This window comes from Heptranchias perlo, chromosome 5, assembly GCF_035084215.1.
Source record: "Heptranchias perlo isolate sHepPer1 chromosome 5, sHepPer1.hap1, whole genome shotgun sequence".
Lineage (NCBI taxonomy): Eukaryota > Metazoa > Chordata > Chondrichthyes > Hexanchiformes > Hexanchidae > Heptranchias > Heptranchias perlo.
Window position 1 is genome coordinate 11846944 of NC_090329.1, and position 26308 is coordinate 11873251.

Sequence of the window (26308 nt, forward strand, 5' to 3'; positions counted from 1 at the left end):
ATCAGGAGACTGGGAGAACCCCATTTTTTTTTTTAGGACCTTACAGTATAATTTCAAATAAAAATAAAAGCTGCATTTCACCCATTGTCCCTGCTCTCCCCTTCCCACTCCCCCATTCTCTATTTTTCTCCCCCCATGCTCTCTGGGCTATTTTTATTTCATAGAATCGTAGAATTTACAACTCATGCCATTCAGCCCATCATACTTGTGCCAATGCTACCTCTTCAACTGGAGCCATCTACTCTACTCCCATTTCCCTGCCCTTTTCTGTATCTTTATAATTCTTCCTTTTCAAATACTTATCCAATTCCCTTTTATATCGTGCTTCTTTCTCTACCTCAATAGCCACTTGTACCAAAGCAAGTTCTAATAGTCCTCCATGTGAAAAATCTCTTCCAACTTGTGCTTTCACTCACCTTGTGATAATCTTGAGTTACCAGTTCACCAACTAGTGGAAACGCCTTTCACTATTTCAAGATTCACATTCTCAAAATCACTCATAATTTTGAAAACCTCTATCATTTCTTTAATTTTAGTATTATTAATTTCTACCTATTCTAAGATATCCTACTTTCTCTCACTATTTCCCCGCCACGCACAAAAAAACCTTGGAATATTTTACTTACACTGGTTCTTTTGCCATCAATTTTGGAAGTGGAAGCAAACTTTAAAAACAAATCATTATTCAGTGGCCGAAAACTATCTATAAGGCCTTTTATCAGCCAGTCAAAAGCACAGTCATTGAAGCTTTGGCATCATCACATTGTAAATATGGCCAGGTCGATCATCAACATGATTTTACCCATCAAAAACGTAACAGGCTGCTAAATGAGGCAATCAACTGCTATCCCTTGGGTCCAACAGCACCTGGACAAGTGAGCATGTCCACAACACTGGAAAGATTAATAGCACTCTGAAAAATCAGTAAAATATAAACCCTCTCCCCTTTAATATTATTTAAACCGGGTATTTATGCAGCGCTTATTTTCCTGTGACAGAATCTTCGGTCCCAGAATTCCCGAAGGACCACTCCACCTGTACAAGTGCAGCGGAGTGGAATCCCCACCCACCCTAGCCCCGAGCCGAGTTCCTGAGATCATTAGCACGGATGGGGCAAACCACCAGGGCCTGCAAGGGCACACTGTCAGCATTTGACCCGATCCACCCTGCTAGGCCAAAGTAGGCCACAGCCACTCCACCTGAGGCCCTCCAAGGTCCAAACAGGGCCCAAGAAAATATTTCTCTTTTTGAAGTATTCAGTTCTAAAAGGAATAATTTTAACTCCAGACAAGATAATCAAACTCCTCTGGGATCAATCACCTCAGTCTAACTAAGGTTTGGGGCCTTTCAGAAGACCTCAAAGAGACTTACACCAGGTCTCAGCTGGCCTAAGTTCCACTGGGACCTTTCAAGGCGGTAAAGGCAGAATTCCCACGGTAGCTCGGCAATCCCCCCCCAACATGTCCTACTGAAAATCCACCCAGGGCCCTCCTCCACTGGAATATAAAGGGCCATCTGAATGGGGCAGAATCTCAGCCTAACCAGCTCCTCCCGATCCAGGCGGAAATCAGGCTTTCCATCTTTCCAGCCTCAGGAATTTTGAGGCCTATGTCTTTAATACCAAGAGGTTATACCAGGAAAGATTGAACAGGCTGGGGCTATTTTCTCTAGAAAAGAGAAGGCTGAGGGGTGACCTGATAGTGGTCTTTAAAATTATGAAGGGATTTGATAAGGTAGATGTAGAGAAGACATTTCCACTTGTGGGGGAGACCAGAACTAGAGGCCATAAATATAAGATAGTCACTAATAAATCCAGTAAAGAATTCAGGAGAAACTTCTTTACCCAGCAGTGATTAGAATGTGGAACTTGCTACCCCAAGGAGAAATTGAGGTGACTAGCATGGATTCATTTAAGGGGAAGCTAGATAAACACATGAGGGAGAAAGAAATAGGTTATGCTGATAGGGTTAGATGAAGAGGGGTGGAAGGAGGCTTGTGTGGAGCATAAACACCAGCATGGACCAGTTGGTCTGAATGGCCTGTTTCTGTGCTGTAAATTCTATGTATTTCTATGTAATTAATGCTGCCATCAAACTCTTTTGCAAAGCAGGTTACAAATGAACATGTACGCCTAGTCTAAGTGACTTAGTATTTATCTGTGTTTATGAATGACTTGTGTCAATAATGACACGCCACTGGCAATTCTATTACCTGGTTGTGGCATAGTCCATGCTTCACATTTGAAAGGCCGGCTGGATTCTGAAGGGACGCCAACACCACCCAGATTCGTAGCACTGACTTTAAACTCATAGAAAGAGCCTTCTTTCAGATTTTCAACCTTTTAAGGAACAGCAAAGGAAAGAATCCATCAACATTGCTACTGCCATGGATTGTTACACTAGACTTCAAACTGCTTAAAAGAAATCTTAATACTGTAGTACGTGTTGCACTCTCCAAACAAATAATTTGTCATTCATTTTCACGGTGGGGTTTCCCAACTGTCCGCCATAAATTCAGCAGAAGATTCACGGAAACTCCAAGGAAACGGTGTAAACAGCGAAAGTTACAACGGTCGATTGGGAGAATCCCTGCATAAATTCAACCTCATTTTGTTTTATTCCAGGTCAACAAAGAGAAAGTGAACAGAAATGAAAAGGGGATAGATATGGACAGACGTTTGCTGATTATATTGATTCCCAGGGCCCCTATTCCTGGTATGCATAAGTGACCTGGAATCACAGTCACAGTGAAAAGCAGTTAAATTTGCAGCCAAGTTACGGGGGTCTATAGACTGAAGGCACAGCCAAGATTTTACAATGAGAACTCAACATGGTTTGCTCCTGGCAAGTAATTCAATATGGGCAAATGAAAAGTATTGCATATTGGAAGTAACAATAGGAAGTATGGGTGGGTTGGAACTTGCCAAGATAGAATTCTCACTTTGCTCACTTTGGCTTGGAAATTCCTTGGACCTGCTCACGTAAACAGGGTTTCCATCGCACTTCTAGCTCTGAGGAATTTGCCGGCCCGTATCTAAACAGCACGAGGCTGCACCAAACAACTTAAATAGGCTGCTGGGTTTTATTACTAAATCAGGTGAGCTCAAGTATTCTGCAGTCATTCTGAGGTGGTACGGTACACTGGTCAGCTGGCACCTGCAGTATTATGTACAGTTCCAATCACCTCGACATATGGGGGCCATCCAGGCTTTAAAGACAATGCAGAGGAAACAATAAGGCTGATCCTTGATGTGACAGGGAAGAGCAATGAGGAACTACTTGATCATTGTAAACAATTTTACAACACCAAGTTATAGTCCAGCAATTTTATTTTAAATTCACAAGCTTTCGGAGGCTTCCTCCTTCCTCAGGTGAACGTTGTTGGAAAACGTTCACCTGAGGAAGGAGGAAGCCTCCGAAAGCTTGTGAATTTAAAATAAAATTGCTGGACTATAACTTGGTGTTGTAAAATTGTTTACAATTGTCAACCCCGGTCCATCACCGGCATCTCCACATCAGAACTACTTGATCAGCTGGGGTTCTTCAGCTTCGGAAAGAAATGTCTCAGAGGGGACCTTTTCGATACTAAACGGGATAGAGAAAGTAAACCCAAGACAATACTTTTACAAGAGGGCAGCACAGGTGGGCACAGGTCCAGAATTGGGAAAGGCAAGTTTAGGACAGACATCGGGAAGTTTTTCTTTACACAGAGGGTGTCCAATAGCTGGAACGTGTCACGAAGAATAATTGATGCCAAAATGCTGGACTCATTTAAGATGCTGTAACGGGAAAATGGTAAGTTTGTAATCTGGAAGGATGAGATGAAATCGGCTGAAGAGGTTTCTTCATCTGAACCTTTATTATGATCTATAATAAGAAAATCCTGCTCTCAACAGCAGAAAGACGTTTGCTAGCTTCATAATACTTATAAAAAAATATGAAATATACTTATGAAAGCTGTAAACAATCAATATGGGGGCCTCTCAATGCGAGCTGAAATATTGTTGGTTTTCAGAGAATGCAGAACACTAATGTGCTAATGTCCGTAAATATTTGGAGACAGTGGGCTGATTTTCTGGAACCTTTGATCCCAGGAACACCTATTCCTGGGTGCAAAGGCCAGGAAAAAGGTGTTGGTCTCTACCCCATTCGTGTTGCCCCAGGATTTCCGAGGCTTTCTCCTGGGACAGAGCAGGGCCTGCGTCTGCACTAGACACAGGCCCAACAATGTCACGTAAATGAGGCAGAGGGGGCATTTCTGTCTCTCAATTTCCCCTTCTCTCATTGGTTGCGCACCCATTTTCAGGGGTATCTGAAGGAGGCAGAGTTGGACAATCTGCCGATGACCCCCTTCGATCAGGGATTCTGAAGGGGCCAGAACTTGATGGCCAATATTTTTTTCAGGCCGTGAGGCCTTTGACTGTTGTTCTCCAACAGCAGCCAGAGGCCTGCAGCAGTACTCTGGTTTCTGCCCCTCAATGTCAGCACAAAACCCTACCAAGGGGCAGAGGTGTGACTGGGCCATGATAATGAACCGGCTCATAACATTCAGGTGAACCCGGGCCTGTGCAGGTATAGCATACACCTGTCTAGTGTCCAGGCAGAGGGAGGCCAGGAAAATCAGTTCCATTGTGTTCCTTCAAAATGCACTGTAAAACATATTTAATAAACCTTTTAATTGATCCACAGTTTTAAATGATTTGTAAGTAGGGTTACTGAATCACCTTTAGCCTTCGCCAATGTTTACAGTGTGGGATGTAAGCGTCCCTACATATAGGAAGGCCAAAACGAGACAATCCCTTTACCATATACGAAGGCACTGTAACCTTATAGGGGGTAAAATTCAACTTTAGTGGGGACTCAAAATGGGAGGTAGCGGATCAGCCGCCCGTTATACACCCCACCCAACTTCCTTTCAAATTTTTTTTTTTATTCGTTCATGGGATGTGGGCATCGCTGGCAAGGCCAGCATTTATTGCCCATCCCTAATTGCCCTTGAGAAGGTGGTGGTGAGCCGCCTTCTTGAACTGCTGCAGTCCGAGCAGTGTGACTTCAACAGAAAGAAAAATCAGGTTGAGTGGATGTGGCCGATCCACGACTGCCCACTTGCACTTCACAAAAGTTGAATTTTCCCCCCATAGAACCTATACACTAATGGACAGTAGCTAAGCTGTGCTCCTTCAGTGGAAAGACCATCACTGGTGAGTCAGTGAGGTTTTAACAGTGACAATCATTCCTTGCCACAGAAACACTGAAGTCTCATTGGTGACTAAGTCATCTCTCACTGGACTGACTTTCAGCCCTCCCTAGAAAGCATTAAGCAAATTGAGTAGAACTAACAGTAGTAGAGAAATCCAACACTATACAGGGTTTTATAAATTTAAAAGATATATATATATATATATATCTAATAAAATATTATTGCTCAGTGAGAAAAGGTTGCTCACATTGTTCTGCCATACTGAGCACTGCAAGTATATGTTTCATGTTAACAGGCACAAGACAAGAGAAAGTGCAAAATACCATGGCAAAGTATACATAAGAGGGTCAGTGTTTGTCTTCACTACTTGAGCATCACCTGGGAGAAATGCAAAAAGCAAAATTAGGCGGGGAAGGTCAAACACCTGTAATGGAGTTGATCAATCTTCGTTCCATTCATTTAAAATGGCAGGAAAACCAGACATTCTCTATTACAGGTCTATGATCTTTCCTGCACAATTTTTCTCCCTGCACTCCGCCCAGTTAATGCTTAACGCCCAGGCAAGATGTTGCTGATAATACAGTTTTATCATGTCTTAAATATCAGAAATGCACAATTTAACATAAAGAAATAATGGCCCAGATTCTGCTGGAGCAGGGCAGCGTGCCCTGTTAGTTAGACTTGTTCGTGCACGTTTATGTTTTAAAAATTTTTTCCCATAAAGTTGCTGGTAACGGACAACGGGACATCTGGGACCTTGGTAAACGATGGGACAAACAGTGTATCTCCTTAATCAATGAGATTAAAGGATTGAGAAATAAACAGAGCAAAGGCTGAGAAGGAGGGTGAAATAGAGTGGGTGAATTCAATGTCAAATCAGGTACAGAAAGATAAATATAGAAAGGGAAAGAAAGATTGGATTAAGAATTATCTTAATATCAAGTTATTATCTTAATGGCGAGAAACTGGAAAGTACTGCAGTACAAAGGGATCTGGGGGTCCTAGTGCAAGAAATTCAAAAGTTGGTATGCAGGTGCAGCAGGTGATCAAGAAAGCCAACGGAATGTTGGCTTTTATTGCTAGGGGGATAGAATATAAAAACAGGGAGGTATTGCTGCAGTTATATAAGGTATTGGTGAGACCGCACCTGGAATGCTGCATACAGTTTTGGTGTCCACACTTAAGAAAAGACATACTTGCTCTCGAGGCAGTACAAAGAAGGTTCACTCGGTTAATCCCGGGGATGAGGGGGCGGACATATGAGGAGAGGTTGAGTAGATTGGGACTCTACTCATTGGAGTTCAGAAGAATGAGAGGCGATCTTATTGAAACATATAAGATTGTGAAGGGGCTTGATCGGGTGGATGCGGTAAGGATGTTCCCAAAGATGGGTGAAACTAGAACTAGGGGGCATAATCTTAGAATAAGGGGCTGCTCTTTCAAAACTGAGATAAGGAGAAACTTCTTCACTCAGAGGGTGGTAGGTCTGTGGAATTTGCTGCCCCAGGAAGCTGTGGAAGCTACATCATTAAATAAATTTAAAACAGAAATAGACAGTTTCCTAGAAGTAAAGGGAATTAGGGGTTACGGGGAGCGGGCAGGAAATTGGACATGAAGCTGAGTTCGGATCGGTCAATGCCCTGTGGGTGGCGGAGAGGGCCCAGGGGCTGTGTGGCCGGGTCCTGCTCCTACTTCTTGTGTTCTTTAGATTTGTGGTTGGGATCAGATCAGCCATGATCTTATTGAATGGCGGAGCAGGCTCGAGGGGCCGATTGGCCTACTCCTGCTCCTATTTCTTATGTTCTTATGTTAAGAAAGAGAGAAAAAAGAGATAGAAAGGAATAGTGAGAAAAAAAATTAAAAATTTGACATTTTTAAAATCTCCTAAAACAATTCACAATGAGACTCCACACTTGTAATAGTTCACTTTCTGGGCAAGAGAAGTTGATTGGCAGTCATTAACAATTATCATGTCATTAAAAGGGTACTTACGCTGTTAATTACTAGACTTAACTTTCTGTGATGAGTTTAATGGGCAATTAATGTGCAATGCAGCAACTTCATGAAAATCACGGGGAGTTTAAGGGCGAGATGCCTTTTTCACAAAGCTAACGGCAGAGCGGCGAAAATCAGCCAGCAACTTGTGGCAATTCACAATTCACGAGGAATCTCTTCCTCGTCACAAGTTGCTGGCCGATTTGCACATTGTTCAGATGCTGTTATTTTTTCAGCAAAATCTGGGCCATAAGATTCTTAACTTCAACAGCATATATTTCAAAAGTTCCATTCTGTGTGATTTACCAACAGATTAGGAGATATTTGGATTTTGCATTTGGTGACTGGCTAGTGGAAACTGTTCATATCCCAAAGAAAAGCTCTTCACATTTGTGGGAAATTGTTCCCATTCATATAAATATTGAACATAACACTAACTTTGTAAACTGTTGCAGTGATTGCTTTAATGTTGCTTTCATGCCAATGCAGATCAGTAATTTCACGATGATCCACGTAGTATCCAGTGATATCTGAGCCACCGGTGAATCTTGGTTCCTTCCAGCCCAGGGTCATGGAGTCATTTGCGCAGTCGAGGAGAGTTATACCATATGGTGATGATGGGCCAGCTATGGGGAGATAAAGATTGAGGGATGTAAATCCTGACTCCAGAATCTGGAGATATCACCCAGTAAGTCCCAATGGCTTTCAAAAAATAACCAGCCTTTCCTTGGCTCAAATTACTATATAACTGGCTAATTAAATTACAAGCACAATCAAGTGATTTTTGATTATTCCGTACATACTTGATACACTGTATTTTGAATAACTTACTTTAGATTTTTAGGGTATCGTGATACGACTGCTAATGCATTAGAGTGGTGAAGTAGAGTGATACGGAACTGACAGACTCAAGTTATACTATTGGCTCTACGTTATCGTCTAGTCAAGAAAACAGAGCACTGCTCTGCTCACAGGTTTCCAAATATTCTCTAAATTTTAATGTCAGGAGGATGGGACAGTTGGCCTCTGCTAGCATTAAAAAGGTTAACTAGTAACTTTAAAAGGTTTGCTTTTAAATTTCACCTTGCAGCCAAAGCAGTGTGAAGCCTCCACCTTCTGGAGGAGTCTTCAAACTGCTTCCTAAAACACAAACTGCTTCCTAAAACACGAAGCACTGTGAGCTTGGCAGCTTCGCACCCGAGTGTTGTGTCGATGCAAAACCAATCAGTGCAGGTTGTATGGTATAACTGGCATCTATGAGGCTTTAAATAACAACTGTAATTAATAACTATTTCATGGATCTAAGTTCAATTGTGAGAGGTCATCCGTGAAAATTAAAAATTAATTGTTCCACAATTAGAGCACTGGTATTTTACGTTTAATAGGGAGTGAGCATTAAACTGTGCACATGTACTAGCACCGCAGTGGGAATGTTAATATGTTGATCCGCTAAAGAAACAACATGGTGTTAGCCGAAAACAAATGTGACGGATTGCTTCACACATGCTCCAGTACCTACCATGAGGAATACCTCCTCCTAAAATGGTCATATAAAAAAGTCATTTAGATAAAGCACAGAACTAACATCCATACTATTAAAAAATGACTCCACGACGCATAAGGAGAGAAATTACTTTTTAGCAATAATAGCAGACATTTGCTTAACATATTCATGTAATATTCCTATCTGCTATTTTAATGAAGGACTTAATCCATTTAAAATTGACCTATTTATCCACTTAAAATGAACAGGTTAATACGTCAATTAAAATAGCTGACAGAAGAATGTTATATGAATACTCTAAGCTTTCAGCCATTATCACCCACAGTAATTTCTACACTATACCATCTACAGTTTGAATAATCTTCAGATATAAGAAGTTGACAAGGCAATTTCTCTGATTTATATCTGAAGATCATTCAAAATGTAGTGAAGCATAAATGAATACTTTTGTAAAATTAAAATAAGGACTGGCTTCAAATTTGAAGGATTTGTCAAGTCTGGGTCAATTTTACCCAAATATATGAATACAGAAATTATCTGGATAACATTAATATGTAATTTGGGAAAAATAGAGTATAAGAAAAAAATACAAAATTACACAAAGTGACATGGCCACTTCCATCTCCTGTACCCACACTCCTCGAGCAACCGATATTGCTACCTCCTCCTTTTTATTGCTTTTCATCAGACCTTACTGCTTCCCTCTTCAATATGTAAACTACCCTTCAAAGGATATTATTGCTTCCCTTCCCAGCATCATGGCCCCGATATTTATGGGGAGGTGGGGAGCGTGCATTTCATGAGCCATGGGAAACCCAGCCGGCAACTGTTAAATTTAAATCAGGCTCCCAATCACACTGCGGGAGCCTGATTTAAATATGTTAATGAAGTGTTTAGCCTCTCGACGGCGGGGCACTCGCATGACACAAAACCTGCCGTCGTAAAAATGGCAACAGGCGCATTCGCGGTGGGTTGGGGACGTGTTCCCCATTTTAACCCTCCCCCCGCCCGTTGTGGCCAAATCAAGTGTGGATCGTGAATATTCAAATAATCTATTGATAAATTGTACTGTTGTTTCTGTGCATTGTTATGTTTTCTACAAATTATGGAGGCATTGGTGTTATGTGTTTAATCTGTTTTTTCATGCTTCCCAATGAGGGATTAATACCTTTATGTATTTTGATGGTTTAAAGCTTAAACCTTAAACTATATACAAGGCTGTTAATATCTTTAACTGAGAAGTGTGAAAACAAATGACTCGACTACCAATGCTTTACTGACTTCTCTCCCCAAGAGTTGATGTGTCCCTTCCAGTCCTGGGCTATGGTAGCAGGATCATTGTGATCTAATTGTACTTGAATATTGTAGGTATTAAAAAATCTTTAATGTTTGTTTTTCAGACATCCATACAACCAGAAATTATGATATTTTACATTTTTCTTGCACACTCAAATGTTTTAAATCTGAAAATCCATCAGGAAACCATTATTCCAATGATTAAACCCCAGTCTTTATTTGCATCAGTAACGGTTTCAAGCCTTGTGCTCTGTATTTCCACTATTGTAATGTATAAACTGTTTGAGAATCAGGAATGGATACTCACTAAGAGCGGCTTGGACAACAATGGGCTCTGATTCTTGGGACAGCTCACTCATTCCCACAGCATTGACTGCCTTCACACGGAAGATGTACTTGTGCCCAGTCTTTAGACCATGAACAACAAATCTAATGGGGAAAAATATTATGTGACAGTAATTCTTCAGTTTAAGCAAATACATTGTAACAGTGACTACACTTCAAAAGTATTTCATTGACTGTAAAGCACTTGTAAAGGGCAGGCAGAGGTTCCGCCCCTTACAAGGCTAACTGGGGGTCAGTAGGGATCCAGCATAAACTCACTGAGCCATTCAGCCAACCTATATATTATTTTAAGAGGAAATCTTATGTACTGCAACACACAATGTTGATTTAGTGAAATGTGGTGGGATTCTAACTTAAAGCAAAATGTTATTTTTTTTATTCCTACAAATTGAAGACAATGAATTGCGAGAATGACCTTGTGTATTTTACAGGTTTATGATTGCATGGTTGCCAATCATTGGTTCGCACCAGGCAGGAATCGATATAGTAGCCGATCAGTTCACTGGCAGCTTTTGATGCTGCCCACTGCACAATAACTGAATGCTTTGTGTTTCTTGTAGATCGAACAACACCAGGCGGAGATGGAATCACTGAAAAAGGTAAGAATAATCACAACTTAAAACAAATTTACAATATAAAAGTGAAATTAAAAGAGTTCAAGCTAGGACAAGAAGGACTATTTTATAAGTGTTCAGCTCCATTCATAACTCCTCTGATAATGAAGCAGCACAGTTTACGGCAGGACTTGGACAACCTCCAGGTTTGGGCTGCCAAGTGGCAGGTAACATTCACACCACATAAAGGCAGACAATGGCCATCTCGAACAAGAGAAAGCCCAGCTATTTTCCTCCAATCACATCACCATCATCAAGTCACCCACCATCAACATCTTGGGGGTCGCCGCTGACCAGAAGCTTAACTGGACCGGCTGTATCAACACCATGGCTTCCAAGGGCAGGATGGAGGCTGGGTATTCCGTGACGAGTGACTCATCTCCTGACCCCCCCCAAAGCCTCTCCTCCATCTACAAGATTCAAGTCAGCAGCATGACTCCCCACTCACCTGGAGTGGCGAAGCTGCTCAGCACCATCCAAGACAGAGCAGTTTGCTTGATCAGTGTCCCTGAAACTGGACTCAATATCCACCCCCTCCACCACTGGCTCGCTGTGGCTGCAGAATGTAAAAGCTACAGGATACACTGCAGCAACTCTGACAGCACCTCCCTCCCCTGCATCCCCTACCACCAAGGTCAGGAGCAGCGATGTCGTGGGAACACCATCACGCACCATCCTGACTTTGTTGCTCCTTCATCGTCGCCGGGTCAATATCCCAGAATTCCCTGTCTAACATCATCATGGGAGCACCAGCACTGCGAGGACTGCAGTGGTTCAAGAAGAAGGCCCATCCCCACCTTCTCAGGAGCACGAGGGGTGGAATAGTGGCCTTGCCAGTGTCACCCACATCCCAAGAACAAATAAAAGAAACCTAGAAACAAAATTATAGATCCTGTTGTTTTAAAGATATAATGATAAAGTGATACTTGACACCTCCAACAGTTTAACTAGTAAGTGCAATACCCATTGCGTTACAAAGCCAAAAAGGCCAACAGGGTATTGGATTCAATCCCTGGACTGTACCGAGTTAACTGATCTCAGCTGGAGCAGGTATTCAGAATTGGTGGACACCGATTCACTGAATTCCTTCAAGCGAGAGCTGGACCTGTTTCTGGCAGGGGAAGAGATCACCTCGTACAAAAGATAGGTGCAGCATAAAATTATCAGGGCCAGGGTGATCTCCTGGATTAGTTTCGATCGCCTAAGTTGGTCGGAGAGGAATTGTCCAGATTTTTTCCCCCCCCAAATTGGCCTGTTTTTTTAACTGGTTTCTCGCCTCTCCTAGGAGATCACATGGTTTCGGGTGGGGTGGGGAGTGTATATGTTGTGATACACAAGGTTTCACAATTGTGCGGGACAGGCTGGATGGACCAAGGGGTCTTTCCCTTTCCGTCATTGTTCGTATGTTTGTATTACAATTAGTGCCAGTGCCCCTGATTGAGGGAAGCCCGTTTTCCCGTTTCTAATCACTATGCAGTGACTCCTCCTGGAAAGCGTATGGGTGTGAATATGGCGGGAGGGCAAGACTAGGCTTGGCTGTGATGCTGCCTACAGTCAAAAATGTCATTGCTGAAGCTCACATATAAAGAGTGGCTACTTGAGGCAGGTAAGTATCTCCAAACGCCATCAGACGGATCACAAAGCAGCTTCAACTGATTTTCCTGGGTTAAAGAAATGTAACAATAAGTGTTGAAATTCATTATTTACTCAGTTGAAAACATGCTACCAGGAGGCTGAGCGCTGTTGTAACTTTGCCATTGATGAGTGAGCTGGGTCAGGCTCAGATGTGGCGTTATCTATCCTATCGTACTGTTTCCCAGATATAGCCTCCATTTATGGAATGATCATAAATTATAGTAGATGCATTAAACCGTGACATTTTACACTGGGTGGCCATGCAACAAACAATCTCCCAAACCAGCAGCTTATTTTCTTTGGAAAACAGGAGGATTTGAAGTGACTTCAATGAAGTTTTCATTAATTATGAAGGATTTGACGGTTGGTGCAAGCAATCTTTCTATCTGGCTTATCAGGGACACTAATTTAAAATTAGGACTAAGAAGGGAAGTTAGGCAGAACCTTTTCTCTCAAAGAATAATAGTTATGGAACAAGTTGCTGAAGAATACCATTGAAGCCGAAGAATATATGGGTTTAGGAGATAACTGAATGTGTATCTGAAGAGAGCAGGGTTCGAAGAATATGGTCAAGTTAAATTGAGAACCATCAAAAAGGGACTGTTCATATTCATTATAATTACACTTTGCTCTAATATAGGACATTGTCACTAAAAACAGACAATGCACGACCAAACAATTATTTCATAAGGACAACACTCTGTCATAACAAGAGCCTGAGGGCAATGAATCTTTACAGTTCAACTCTAGTGGTCTAGCAGAGCACAGATGATCGCATTGCATGTATTCTTCAAGATATACATGAAGAGAAAAGCATGTGTTTGTAATACTAACTCCACAATAAAATTTACTATGCGTTGAACAAAAGAATTACCAATGCGGTCCTGAACCACCACCGGTCCAGTGGACACCGATGGTTCGCTCATACCAAACTTGTTAACGGCATAAACACGGAATTCATAGGATTTTCCTTCAGCCAAGTCAAATATAGCGAAGCGTGGGGATCTTGCAGCAATCTCTACATTAACCCTTTGCCAGGATGCGCTGCCAGCCATGGTCTGAAAGAGAAAACGGAACTTTATTACAAAAACTGTCTGGTTAATCATTTGGAGACTTGCATTACGGACAGAGCATTTTACTTGCTTTTTCTGTCAGTCAGGGAGCCACAAATAATATTTGTGCTGTGCAGAACTTGCATTTATATAGCAGCTGTCACGTTCCAAAGCACTTTACAACCAATGAATTAGTTTCGAAGTTCTGTCACCGTTGTTATGTAGCAAACACGGCAGTCAATTTGCACACAGCAAGGTAACCAGGTAATCTGTTTCGGTGGAGGGGTAAATGTTGGCCAGGAGACCTCCCCTGCTCTTCTTTGAATAGAGTCATGAGATCTTTTGCGTCCACCTGAGATGGCAGACATGGCCTTGATTTATCGTCTCATCTAAGGGGCAGCACCTTTAACAAGGGCGCACTCCCTCAGTACTGCACTTAAATGTTAACCTAAATTATGTGCTCAAGTCTTGGAGTGGGGCTTGAACCCACAACCTTCTGACTCAGAGACAAGAGTGCTACCCACTGAGCCAAGGCCGATACCTAATTTGGTAACAATTTGGGGCATGGCAACTTTAAAACTGAACATTAAGAACTATGTTTGACATGAATTATAAATTGAGTTCCATAAAGGAGTTGTAAGATGTAGATTTATAATTCAGAAGGGAATCACTCTTCTGCTTCCATATACAGAGGCCCTACACACTGCAGCTCTATTGCACCACACCCCCTAAACACTGGGCTAGAAATTCATTTCGGCCCATTTTCAGGTGCAGAATGGTCAGTGTGCTGACAGCATGCGCCTCAAGCTCAAGGCTCGACCGAAATTGGGCCTTGGACCTCATCAGCATTTTTCCAGCGAGCTGTGCATGCCAATCTTGGTTCCAGAAGCAGCCTTGCCGGCGGTGGCCCTCAGGTAAGTCCTGTGAGTGGGGAGGAATACGGGAGGGGGGTGAGCGCAGGCTGTCAATGGCCAACAGTAGTACTTTGGAGCCGGGGGATCACTCCTGCTCGCCCCAACTCCAGATGAAGGCTAGTTTAAAAGAAAAAAGAGTTACTTTTCTTGCGGCGGCCTCCAGCGGTCCCTTTAAGGACCTTTGGGTAGGCCGCTGAGGACACCGGAGAGGAGCATGCCCAGCGCGTGCTCTGCTCAGTCCTAACGAATTTCTGGGAGAAGTCCTGAAATAGGCGCTAGGCCCCTCATTAACATATGCAAGGGTCCCAACACCAGTTTTGGGTGTCCGAAGAAGATCGCTCGACCCAATATGGCGTAGAATATATTTCCAGCGCCCTTGGGCCATGGGCAACAATAATGGATAATTGGTGCTTTTTGCACCTGAAAAAAGAGTACAGCAGGGTCCAATCTCTGCCCCAGTTCAACTATTTTGTACTACAGTTCCTTTGTGTTGTAATGCATTGCACTGCAGTCACTTTCCACTGCAGTGGAAAGTGACTGCAGTGCTTTGGCATTGCAGCCCCTTTGCAATAACTGCAGCCTCTTTTGCAATGACTGCAGCCTCTTTTTGCAATGACTGCAGCCTCTTTTTGCAATGACTGCAGCCTCTTTTTGCAATGACTGCAGCCTCTTTTGCAATGACTGCAGCCTCTTTTTGCAATGACTGCAGCCACTTTTTGCAATGACTGCAGCCTCTTTTTGCAATGACTGCAGCCTCTTTTGCAATGACTGCAGCCTCTTTTTGCAATGACTGCAGCCACTTTTTGCAATGACTGCAGCCTCTTTTTGCAATGACTGCAGCCTCTTTTTGCAATGACTGCAGCCTCTTTCCCTGGATCTTCAATCTGCAAAATCCATTTTCAACAAATGTAATTTTTATTTTACTGTCAAGTTATAGATTGATTATTCGAAAGTTACTTTGATCTAATATGATATTTTAATTTTGTATGGCAGGAAGTAATATTATAAAAATTGGTTAAAAACTTAAATCATTACAAAAACTTTTGGCGAAAGTACAAACAGAAGTTTTATACCTTTTCAATGTAGTACCTCAGTGGCTCTCTGCCACGGGGCTCAGGCGGTTCCCAGCTGAGTACAATGTAATTCCTGCTGGTCTCTGCTGCATGCACATTAGTGGGTTGCCCTGGGGCTTTTACGTCCTCTATGGAATAGAGATAAGAGACAAATGGATTACTGTTACTAGGATTTTAACCTCCATGCTAAAACTCTAATAAAAACTAGATGCATGTAGATGATAGCACTGCCTGAAAAGAAACACCGCTGTGACACTAAACCATACGTACCGGGAAGGTCCCAGACTCATTCTCTGGTTTTTACTGAGCTGATCTCAACTGGCCTGGCAGTAGACTTGTACAATTAGACTAAGAAGAAAAAAATCTACCAGACACCCCACTCCTGATCACTGTTCAGTGACCAGTGCTGGATGTGCTTGTCTGTGAAGGTCGGTTGAAGACAGAATCAGATTTTTGTTGTGATGTCCTTAACAGTTCAGTAGCGGCCAACCGTTCAAGCTCATCTATGAAGAATTACTTGGGTGAGAGGACCGTTGACATCCATGGACCCACATCTCAGCATGCATCAGTGCCTTTAGCAGAGATGGGGTAAGAAGAGATACTCAGACTGGGAATTAATAAGTAAACAAACAAACCTAACTGGATCACTTTTCTTTTTGTGCTAAATGCATGACGATTATCAATTGATATTCTAAATATGTGTCTGATTTTCAACAGGTAAATGGTACTCCAAATATTGGCTATGAGTCAACATAAAAATTACTCAGGGTCGCAGATATATAACATTTAGAGGAAAATAAGGAAGTAAAATTCGTCCATTCGGTTGTCGCTCACACCTACTACTTCACAGAAGGTCCAAAAACGTGCCCCACGCCGCAGCTTCGGTATATCAGGCGGTCAATGTGGGCCCCAGAGTCTCACTGTGTATTGTTACTACTATACATAAGCAAACTAACAAACTGAGATTGATAGATTTTTGTGAGGCAAGGGTATTAAGGGTAACGGAACCAAGGCAGGTAGATGGAGTTAAGATACAGATGAGCCATGATCTAATTGAGTGGCGGAGCAGGTTCGAGAGCCTGAATGGCCTACTCCTGTTCCTGTGGTCCTAAACAGTTCACACTTGATCACTTTTAGTTAAAACAAACATGGGACTGGAGAAAAAGGCTTTGAATTGCAGCCCTAAGGTTGAATAAAATTACAGGGTAATATTACAAACTAAAGGCATTTTTTTTAATCTCTTCCTCCCCAAAAGGTGACTAATGATGGAGTTATAGTTCCAGTGAGTGTCGACAAGCTTTTAGACTATGAGGGGCAGCAGAGCCAAGGCCGATCCAGTCCTCACAAACATCAATGCACAAGGGCCCTGAACATCTACGGGGGTTCTCCCGATCTCCTGCGGTATCTTTGGCAGCAGTTTACGCCATTTGTCCGGAAGTTCTGCCGATATCCCGGTGAAGTTATGGGGAGAGCCCCCACGGTAACCCAGGGCCAAGTTCTTTCCAGCAGGGGCCACTGGGTAGCATTGGAGAGCAAAGGCCTTTCTGATCTTTTACCCTTCCTTAGCTCAGGATGTTGAGGCCAAGTATAGAACCTCCATCATCATTCCAGCTAAGATCAGCTAACTCAACTCAGCACAGGGATCAAACCTGTAACCTTCATATTCTGTATTGCTCACTATCACACCATTCAATCTACGAAGGGATTCGGGGAGCAATTCATATCTACCTTTATAATAAGAAATTAAACTATTTTTAGGGTATGCTGCCTCCAATAAAGGGTACTGTATTTTTACTTATTTTCTTCCCTCTTAGATCTTTCCATAGGGGATGTGCTTCAACTTCTGGGAGACCAGGTCTAAGGGCCTGCTGTCAGTTAAACAGTAGGAAGCATACAAGAACAACCTTCTCTAGACAGCCTCTTCACTGCAGGCAAACACCCAATCTACAGTAGATGCCTTCTCAAACAGTGCGGCTGAAAATCGAGCTCTCGCTCTGTTGAATTCCCAAACGCCTATTGATGTTCTAACACGTGCAGCTAGAAAATAAACTTTTGTCAAATGATGTTAAAAAGTTAACGCTATTTGTGATCTGATGTAGCATATTGGTACTTAGATGTTACATAGGACTGCTGTGCCTGAAGGTTTAGGTCAGAAATCCAGACAACCCCGACAAGAGGGAAGTGAGTGTAAAGGTCCAACATCATGAACATATATTGCAAATATAAAAAGAATAAGTGGCAAAAGAGGAAGAGGCAGAAGGAGATAGCACATTGCTACTAAGGCTAACACTCCCGGCAACTAGAATTCTTGTCACTGGGACAAACTTTATTGCAAGGTATTAGGTCCCATTCGCAAAATCATGGTCCATTCGCAAAATGATTGTTCCAGATATCCTGTTTCACATGCACTGAGTGCAGAGTGCAAGCTCGGGTCCAGTAGCGTGCTGTTTTAAATTTGCCTCATGTCATGCCTTCGGTGGATAGGTGTGGCAATCTTGGGTTTCCAAACCAGTATGTTACTATCTTCATCATCGCCTTCCATTTTACATTCAACTTCATCAAAACTTTATTATTGCTGCCTTCTTTCTCGTTGCCATTGCTTACCCTTCACCATTGTGGGAGAATATATATTCACTTTTGCAACTTTTTACTGAAACCAAGGCAGAACGGCTAACGCAAGGGTAGGATAAAGTGTGTAAAGAAGTTAGCCTAAGAAAGCAGTGTGTGTTTCTGCACATAGCCTTTCTGAAGCCCTTAACTCAGGATAAAACATCTCGAGCAAACCATACAGGAAGCAGAAGTTTAACGTTTTAAATAACTTACTTTACCAGCTGTGCAGGAAGGTATTCTGGCAGAGACATGTGTAATGAAAGATAGTTGACCACTATCTACAAGGATGATGATTTTAGACAAGGCACAGGATCTGATAAGGATGAGGTCACTATGGTTGTGCATGTTCAGCGATCTGTTCGGTGACCCAAGGGTCATAAGATGCCCAACAAAGTTAAACTCAATGATTTACGGGTCACAAGCTAAACCTTGATGACCTAAGTGAATTGTAAAAGTCAAAAATGTGACCATATATGGGTAATGAAATGACTACAAAGAGGGGAAAAAGCTCTTGCTATCTGTCACTTTGGGAGAACGGGAGACAGCATCCAAATCCAGCTGAGTGTCCCAAGCATGTATGTCTGCAGGCAACTACTTAATTGCTGCTTGTATTAGAATAGATCTGATAGTCACAACATTAATAGACAGTTAACAAGAGTCTAACAGAGTTCGCATGGACTCAGCTAGACATAAGGTTAATAGACGATTAATAAAGTAATATGTCGAACTGAGGTCTCATGAGTTAATTCGATCCTAAACCCTGAACATTTTATTAATGATTGGTGTAAAGGAGGTTGTAATACTGACTTCCTGTAACGCCATATTATTAGCCTGGATATAACTGTGAGTGATATAATTGTACAAACACTTGTTGGGATAGATTTTGACTTTGTGCGATAGTGTAAAACGGGATATAGTGAATCAGTAGCCCATTTTACATCTCTCCCAATTTTTATTTCCACTGAAGTCAATAGAAAGAAAAATCAGGAGAGATCTAAAACAGGCTGCTGATTCACTATCACCAGTTTTACACTATCGCACAAATCAAGTTCCACTCCACACTATTTTCACTGAAGCATTAGGCTATTTAAAATGAGTTAATCCCCCCGTTAAAATAGCAGAGAAATTAGTTTGATACACCCACATTTAGCAGTCATACAATAACAATATTTATTGTAACTTCCAGGTTCTAATAAATCTGGTTTAAAAAAAAAGCACAAGAAAATAACGTTTATAATTGAATCTACCTTCCAAATCATCCTGGCATATAACGATCTGTCTGTCTTTATCCAAATGAATAGCTGAGGAAAGAAATAACAAAATAAACTATGTTATACAGTATAGGATAAGAAAAGAAAATAATCAGGAATCATGGTAATGAGACAAATGTATCAGAATATTTAAACACATTGCTAGTTATTTTCCTGGTTTGTTCTTCTTACAAAAGTATCATAAAAATATACTTTTAGGTGCCCCAGTGATGTGGGTTTGTTGATGCAGTGCACTCTGTGCCATGGACCGGGAAACAATGCCTCTTAACTTACGATGTGGAGATGCCGGTGATGGACTGGGGTTGACAATTGTAAACAATTTTACAACACCAAGTTATAGTCCAGCAATTTTATTTTAAATTCACAAGCTTTCGGAGGCTACCTCCTTCCTCAGGTGAACGATGTGGAAAATCGTTTTCCACATCGTTCACCTGAGGAAGGAGGTAGCCTCCGAAAGCTTGTGAATTTAAAATAAAATTGCTGGACTATAACTTGGTGTTGTAAAATTGTTTACAATTCTTAACTTACGCTCAGCTGATATTCCCTGGTCTCAGTCAGGCTATCAAGCTCAGCACCAAACACTGGTGAGAGGAATTGAAGGGAACGACCCTGAGGCGCCCAGACTGAACCAGGAAGATCACTGGCATCGCTCACAAAGATGGGCCCAACCCTCTAACCATTCCAGTCGGGATTAAGGAATGGAGAACACAAGTGACAAGGTGCAGAAATAAATCTTCATTTTCAGAAAGCTGTAGATAATGTAATCAAAGTCCATTTTGGAACGAGCACATTTAACCAGAGCCAGTATAAAAACATTTGAAATGAAAGGTTTAAATATGGCGGTGTAATAATAAAAGCATATACAGTAGTATCAACATAATAAAACTGTTTCTTAAAAAGGTACAGCATTCAGACTTTTAATGTAAATGACATTTATTTCACAAATTATCAGGGAGCAGGTTACAGTGTTTACACTGAATTGAATAGAACTAAATTGCAAGGCAGCAATGAAACTGTGCAGGTTCACCACATCTCATATCATTCCAGCAGGGAGACACAGGGCTGTACCGTCCTCTGTTATACCGTCCAAAATCGGGTAGTACAGCAGCGGAGGAAGAAAGAAAATGGGGAGGAGGCCTGGCGTCCAATCCCCGCCCCTCAGAACACCCCTGGAAATTTTACTTCCCTCTCCCCCACTCCAAGCAGGGAACTCAGCTGCTTGACCACCCCCACCACATGTGAATGACAGAGGGGAGAGGGCCAAGAAAACCAGCCAATTGCCCTGCCTCTCGACAGAAGTATCATTGACCTCAGCTACTGGCAGGGGAGGGGTGGCGGTACCTGATGGGGTGGTGGCAGGCTGGCCCTGTTGGAGGGAAAGGGCCTAGGAGCAGCCACCTCTCCCCCATCTTCTGACACCATACCTGGTCCGGATGAAGCCGGAACGCATGGAGAACCTTCAATTCAATTTAAATAAAAGCTCCAGGGCATTTCTGCCCCCCCCCCCCCGCCCCCGGTTAGCACAGCCTTCTCCTCTTTCTCGGGCTGCAGCAGATGTCCTGTTGCAGCACCACTGTGTTTTGCTCCCTGGCAGTGGTGGGCTCCCTCTATGTGACAGAGATGTCACTGGGAGCCCACCACTGCATCTATCATGAGCGCCAACCCAACAAAAATGGGTTGGGGTCACAGCGAGGTCAGTGAACAAACCTTGGACAGTGATCCAGCCCATAATCTTAAAATTAGAATAAAACTGGTTGACAGTGAATCCAGGAAAAATCTCTTCACACAATGGTTGTGAGGATGTAGAACGAATTACCAATGAAGGTTATAATCAATTGAGATGTTTAAAAGGGAGAGATATACTTACTTAGGAAGTAAGGGTATTAAGGGATACATAGAAAGGACACAAGTAACGGTGACGGTTAACAAAATGGCAGAATAGGCGTGATGGGCTGAACGGTCTACTGCTGTCCCTGTGCTGATTTAGATATTGTAGTATATAATATTGGGACTATGATAGGAAGGGAATTCCAGGATTTTGACTAACAGCACTGTGGGAGAACCGTCACCACACGGACTGCAGCGGTTCAAGAAGGCGGCTCACCACCACCTTCTCAAGGGCAATTAGGGATGGGCAATAAATGCCGGCCTCGCCAGCGACGCCCACATCCCATGAACGAATAAAAAAAAAGTCCCAAGTAATGAACTGTGGATCATTGTCCCACATTTAGCAGTGAGTGCATCACGACTGTTTGGACATCATTATGCACCAAATAGACAAGAGTCATCCTGCTTTGCTCCAAACAAAACCTCTGTACTTTAGCCCCCAACTCCGTCCCTCTCTCTATCTTCCTTCTCAGGCTGAACCTGACGGTGTACAGCTGTTTTACCCTGAGCTGAGCTGAGCTGAGCTGAGCTTCGAACCCCACATTCTAGACATCGCCAGGACCACCCACTTCCACCACCCCCTCAACACCTGACTCCTACCTCACTCCCCACTGCTGCTGAGTTTATCTCCACACCTTTGGTCACTCCAGGCCCAATGGAGGAGATTTTGAGGCCTCCCTCCTGGCAGAAACTGGGCAGTAGCTCCCTGAAAATGGTGGGGAATGACTTTCCGCCCTAGTCATGCCCATGCGATAGCTGTCGCAATCTTTCCTGGGCCCACTGTTGGGTGGTCAGAGTGCCCACCTGAGCCAGGTGGTAGGCCCTTCTAATATGTAAATCGGGATCCTATGACGTATAGAAGACCGCGTTTGCCATTTTAGGACAGTACTGCGAGAAGTGTGTACCCTCCGCCCCAGTATCAACTGGCAGTCCAGCCCAAGAGGAACCCACAGTTGCATTTTACTGTATTTTTGTGGGGCCAGGAGGAGGAGGAGTCTTCCTCTTGGCTCCACAAAACCAGCCGGGGCCGCTGCCGGTCTGGCTCTCCGCCCTCTTGAGATTGGACCCCTCCCGAACCTACCTTTCTCCGGACCAGAGACCAGGGCTATTGTAGCGGCCCTGAGCCAACGGGCTACCCTAGGGCATTCGTTTTCCGCCCGCAGCCCGCCGGTCGAGTGCTGATCTGGCCCGGCCCTCAAAATTACATAGAATTTTACAGCACAGAAACAGGCCATTCGGCCCAACTGGTTCATGCTGGTGTTTATGCTCCACACGAGCCGCCTTCCTTCTTAATTCATCTAACCCTATCACCGTATCCTTCTATTCCTTTCTCCCTCATGTATAGAATCATAGATGGAGGATATTTGGCCCTTCTTGCCTGTGCTGACCGAAAAAGAAAACAACCCCAGCCTATCCAATCTTTCCCCATAGTTAAAATTCTCCAGTCCTGGCAACTTCCACGTAAATCTCCTCCGTACCCTCTCTAGTGCAATCACATCTTTCCTGTAATGTGGTGAGCAGAATGCACTTATCTAGCATCCCCTTAAAGGAATCTATGCTATTCGCCTTAACTACTCCATGTGGTAGCAAGTTCCACATTCTAACCACTCCCTGGGTAAAGAAGTTTCTCCCGAATTCTTTATTGGATTTATTGGTGACTATCTGATATTTATGGCCCCTAGTTTTGGTCTCCCCCACGAGTGGAAACATCTTCTCTTCGCCAACCCTATCGAACCCCTTCATAATTTTAAATACCACTATCCATGTCTTACCATTGATACTCAATGACCTTCATTTGTAAAGAAGTCTCTTGTAGAATCATAGGATTTTAGAAATTTACAGCACAGGAGGAGGCCACTCGGCCCATTGTGTTCGTGCCAGCCGAAAAAAAGCCATCCAGCCTAATCCCATTTTCCAGCTCTTGGTCCATAGCCCTGTGGGTTACAGCCCTTCAAGTGCGTATCCAAGTACTTCTTAAATGCAATGAGGGTTTCTGCCTCTCCCACCCTTTCAGGCAGTGAGTTCCACCACCCTCTGGATGAAAAAAATTCTCCTCAACTCTCCTCTAATCCTTCTACCAATTACTTTAAATCTATGCCCCCTGGTCACTGACCTTTCTGCTAAGGGAAATAGGTCCTTTTCATCCTATCTACGTCCCTCATAATTTTATATACCTCAATTAAATCTCCCCTCAGCCTCCTCTGTTCAAAGACAACAACCCCAGCCTATCCAATCTTACCTCATAGCTAAAATCCTCCAGTCCTGGCGACATCCTCGTAAATCTCCTCTGTACCCTCTCTAGTGCAATTACATCCTTCCTGTAATGTGGTGACTAGAGCTGTACACAGTACTCTAGCTGTGGCCTAAACCAATGTTTTATATAATTCTAGCATAAACTCCCTGCTCTTATATTCTATGCCTCAGCTAATAAAGGAAAGTATCCTGTATGCCTTCTTAACCACGTTATCTACCTGTCCTGCTACCTTCAGGGATCTGTGGACATGCACTCCAAGGTCCCTCACTTCCTCCACACTTCTCGGTATCCTACCATTTATTGTGCATTCCCTTCTCCGGACTGAATTCCATTTGCCACTTTTCTGACCACCTGACTAGTCCATTGACATCTTCCTGCAGTCTATAGCTTTCCTCCTCACTATCAACCACACGGCCAATTTTTGTATCATCTGCAAACTTCTTAATCGTGCCCCCTACATTTAAGTCCAAATCATTGATGTACGCCACGAGAAGCAAGGGACCTAGTACTGAGCCCAGTGGAACCCTACTGGATGCAGTACTTTATCAAAGGCCTTTTGGATGTCAAGGTGTGCTTTGTTGCATGGCTCCCCTGTCAATTTGGGATGTTACCTGCTTGAAGAGTCGGAGGTTGACTGGGTAAGGACAGGCTGGGTCTCTGCCGCGGTGAAACTGAAAACTTACATCAGTATAGTTTAGGATCTCATTACCGTAAATACATAACTATTGCCCAGGATATTTCTGCATTTCCGTTAAAGGCTTCTGCAGTGACAGATTTGAAGATATCCCCGTCATGCGTGCGGAAAATTCAAAGTACAGCACTGCCCATGATGTCTAAGCCCACTCTTATGGAACAGTCAAGCCCTTACAACAGTGTGAATGCAACTTATCCACCCAATCCCCTACATGGTCAGCTTAAAATGGTCCTGCCTCCTTTTAGGAAAAAAGCAATTGCCTCCTGTCCCACTTCTGAAAGAAGTCAGTCGTATATTACATCACGTGGAAAGGTAGGACACGAGTTTGCAGCTTAATGTCTGCAAGTAGCGAGTTCACCAGCTGCACTTGACCAGAGGGACAGGAGGTATCAAATCACTTCCCAAACAAGGGGAGAGAAATCCAAGAATGGAGACAAAACAGTGAAAAGGTCTCACTGCTCATTTGATGGGGACGGATCTGTGCAAATTAGCCATAATTCCAAATAAATAACTTAATTGAAAACCCACTTAAAGGGAAACTGTAAAATACTTGGCCCAGTAAAATGGACCGTATTTTATTGTAAAACTATGCTGCGATGGCAATGGATTGATATGTGCTTATGACTCTTCCAGCCTTCCAGATATATTTTGCATTAATGACAGCTGGGAAGGTATTAGCGTGATACAAGGGCTGAGCAAAGTTACAGCAGTATATCAGTTAGAAAACAACAAAGGTTAATTGTTGTGGTCTGCTGAATTTCCATCTGTAGTGTCGAAGAGTGCAATACAGCAGAGAAGTACACGACAAATGCTGTTTCCCAATGCTCATGATACAGTCTGAGAAAATCAGTGCTCGTTGTCTCAAATTCTCCCCTGCAGGACAGATCTCACCTCAGAGCCCACCTCCCTCTTCTGCTGCTCAACTCAGCCAGTGTCTTTAGGCCTTTGTCTCCATCATCTCTCTTACAGTAAGCATTCCAGGCATCCTCAGGATCAGTAAAATTCACTGGCACTAAGACCCCTGACTCTATAACACGCCCAGTCACCGCTACAGCAAGTGGGTGAGGATGGGGAGGGCAGTAGGTGAGTGGGAGCAGATGGTGCTGACATTGGGTACGATTGTTTCAGGCTCACATCAATCCAACAAAAATGTTATAAAAAAAATTACTCCCGGCTACCACAATTCTTGGCATACATCTGTAATATATTATGCTGGAAAAGGTAGTGGTCATGAGAGATTGGACCATTAGGTTTCTATTCCTGTCTATAATCTTGACGATATACTGGGGCGTTAAATTACCACCACGCTGAAATATCAAAAAAATCTGTTCAGTCTGAGCTCATGATTTTATAGGTGGAACAGGAGAAGCTTTAGATTACATGAATATCCTGTGGTTCATATCACCCAACCCTAACTGCAAGTACTGTATAAACTCTTCGCACATACAGCAAGAGTGAGAGATCGTGAGAGATCGTGAGAGAGCGCTCGAGAGAGAAAGTGAGAGTGAGAAATCGAGAGAGAGAGCTTTCGAGAGAGCGCAAGAGTGAGATATCGAGAGGGAGAGCTTTCGAGAGAGAGTGAGAAATCGAGAGCGAGAGCTTTCGAGAGCGAGAGTGAAAAATCAAGAGAGAGCTTTCGAGAGAGAGTGAGAAATCGAGAGCGAGGGTGAGAAATCGAGAGAGAGGGTGAGAAATCGAGAGAGAGAGTGAGAAATCGAGAGAGAGGGTGAGAAATCGAGAGAGAGAGTGAGAAATCGAGAGAGAGGGTGAGAAATCGAGAGAGAGGGTGAGAAATCGAGAGAGAGAGAGCTTTCGAGAGAGCACAGAGTGAGAAATCGAGAGAAAGCTTTCGAGAGAGAGTGAGAAATCGAGAGAGAGCTTTCGAGAGAGAGTGAGAAATCGAGAGAGCTTTCGAGAGAGTGAGAAATCGAGAGCGCTCGAGAGCGAGAGTGAAAAATCGAGAGA

At 43.1% G+C, this 26308-nt stretch overlaps 1 protein-coding gene across 3 annotated transcripts in view; it reads right to left on the reverse strand.

The window, feature by feature from the left end:
* Positions 1-26308, reverse strand: part of myom2b (myomesin 2b) — a 154830-nt gene that overhangs the window by 72447 nt on the left and 56075 nt on the right. For 2 of the 3 annotated variants that reach the window (XM_067984018.1, XM_067984016.1), the window contains exons 13-20: positions 19485-19538; positions 15628-15755; positions 13463-13646; positions 10755-10929; positions 10302-10423; positions 8714-8731; positions 7633-7820; positions 2212-2338 (exon numbers count right to left, since the gene is read on the reverse strand). In XM_067984018.1, coding sequence (XP_067840119.1) covers positions 2212-2338; positions 7633-7820; positions 8714-8731; positions 10302-10423; positions 10755-10929; positions 13463-13646; positions 15628-15755; positions 19485-19538 — 996 coding nt within the window. The remainder of the gene's footprint in view (positions 1-2211; positions 2339-7632; positions 7821-8713; positions 8732-10301; positions 10424-10754; positions 10930-13462; positions 13647-15627; positions 15756-19484; positions 19539-26308) is intronic. The other variant, XM_067984017.1, reaches the window with a different exon arrangement.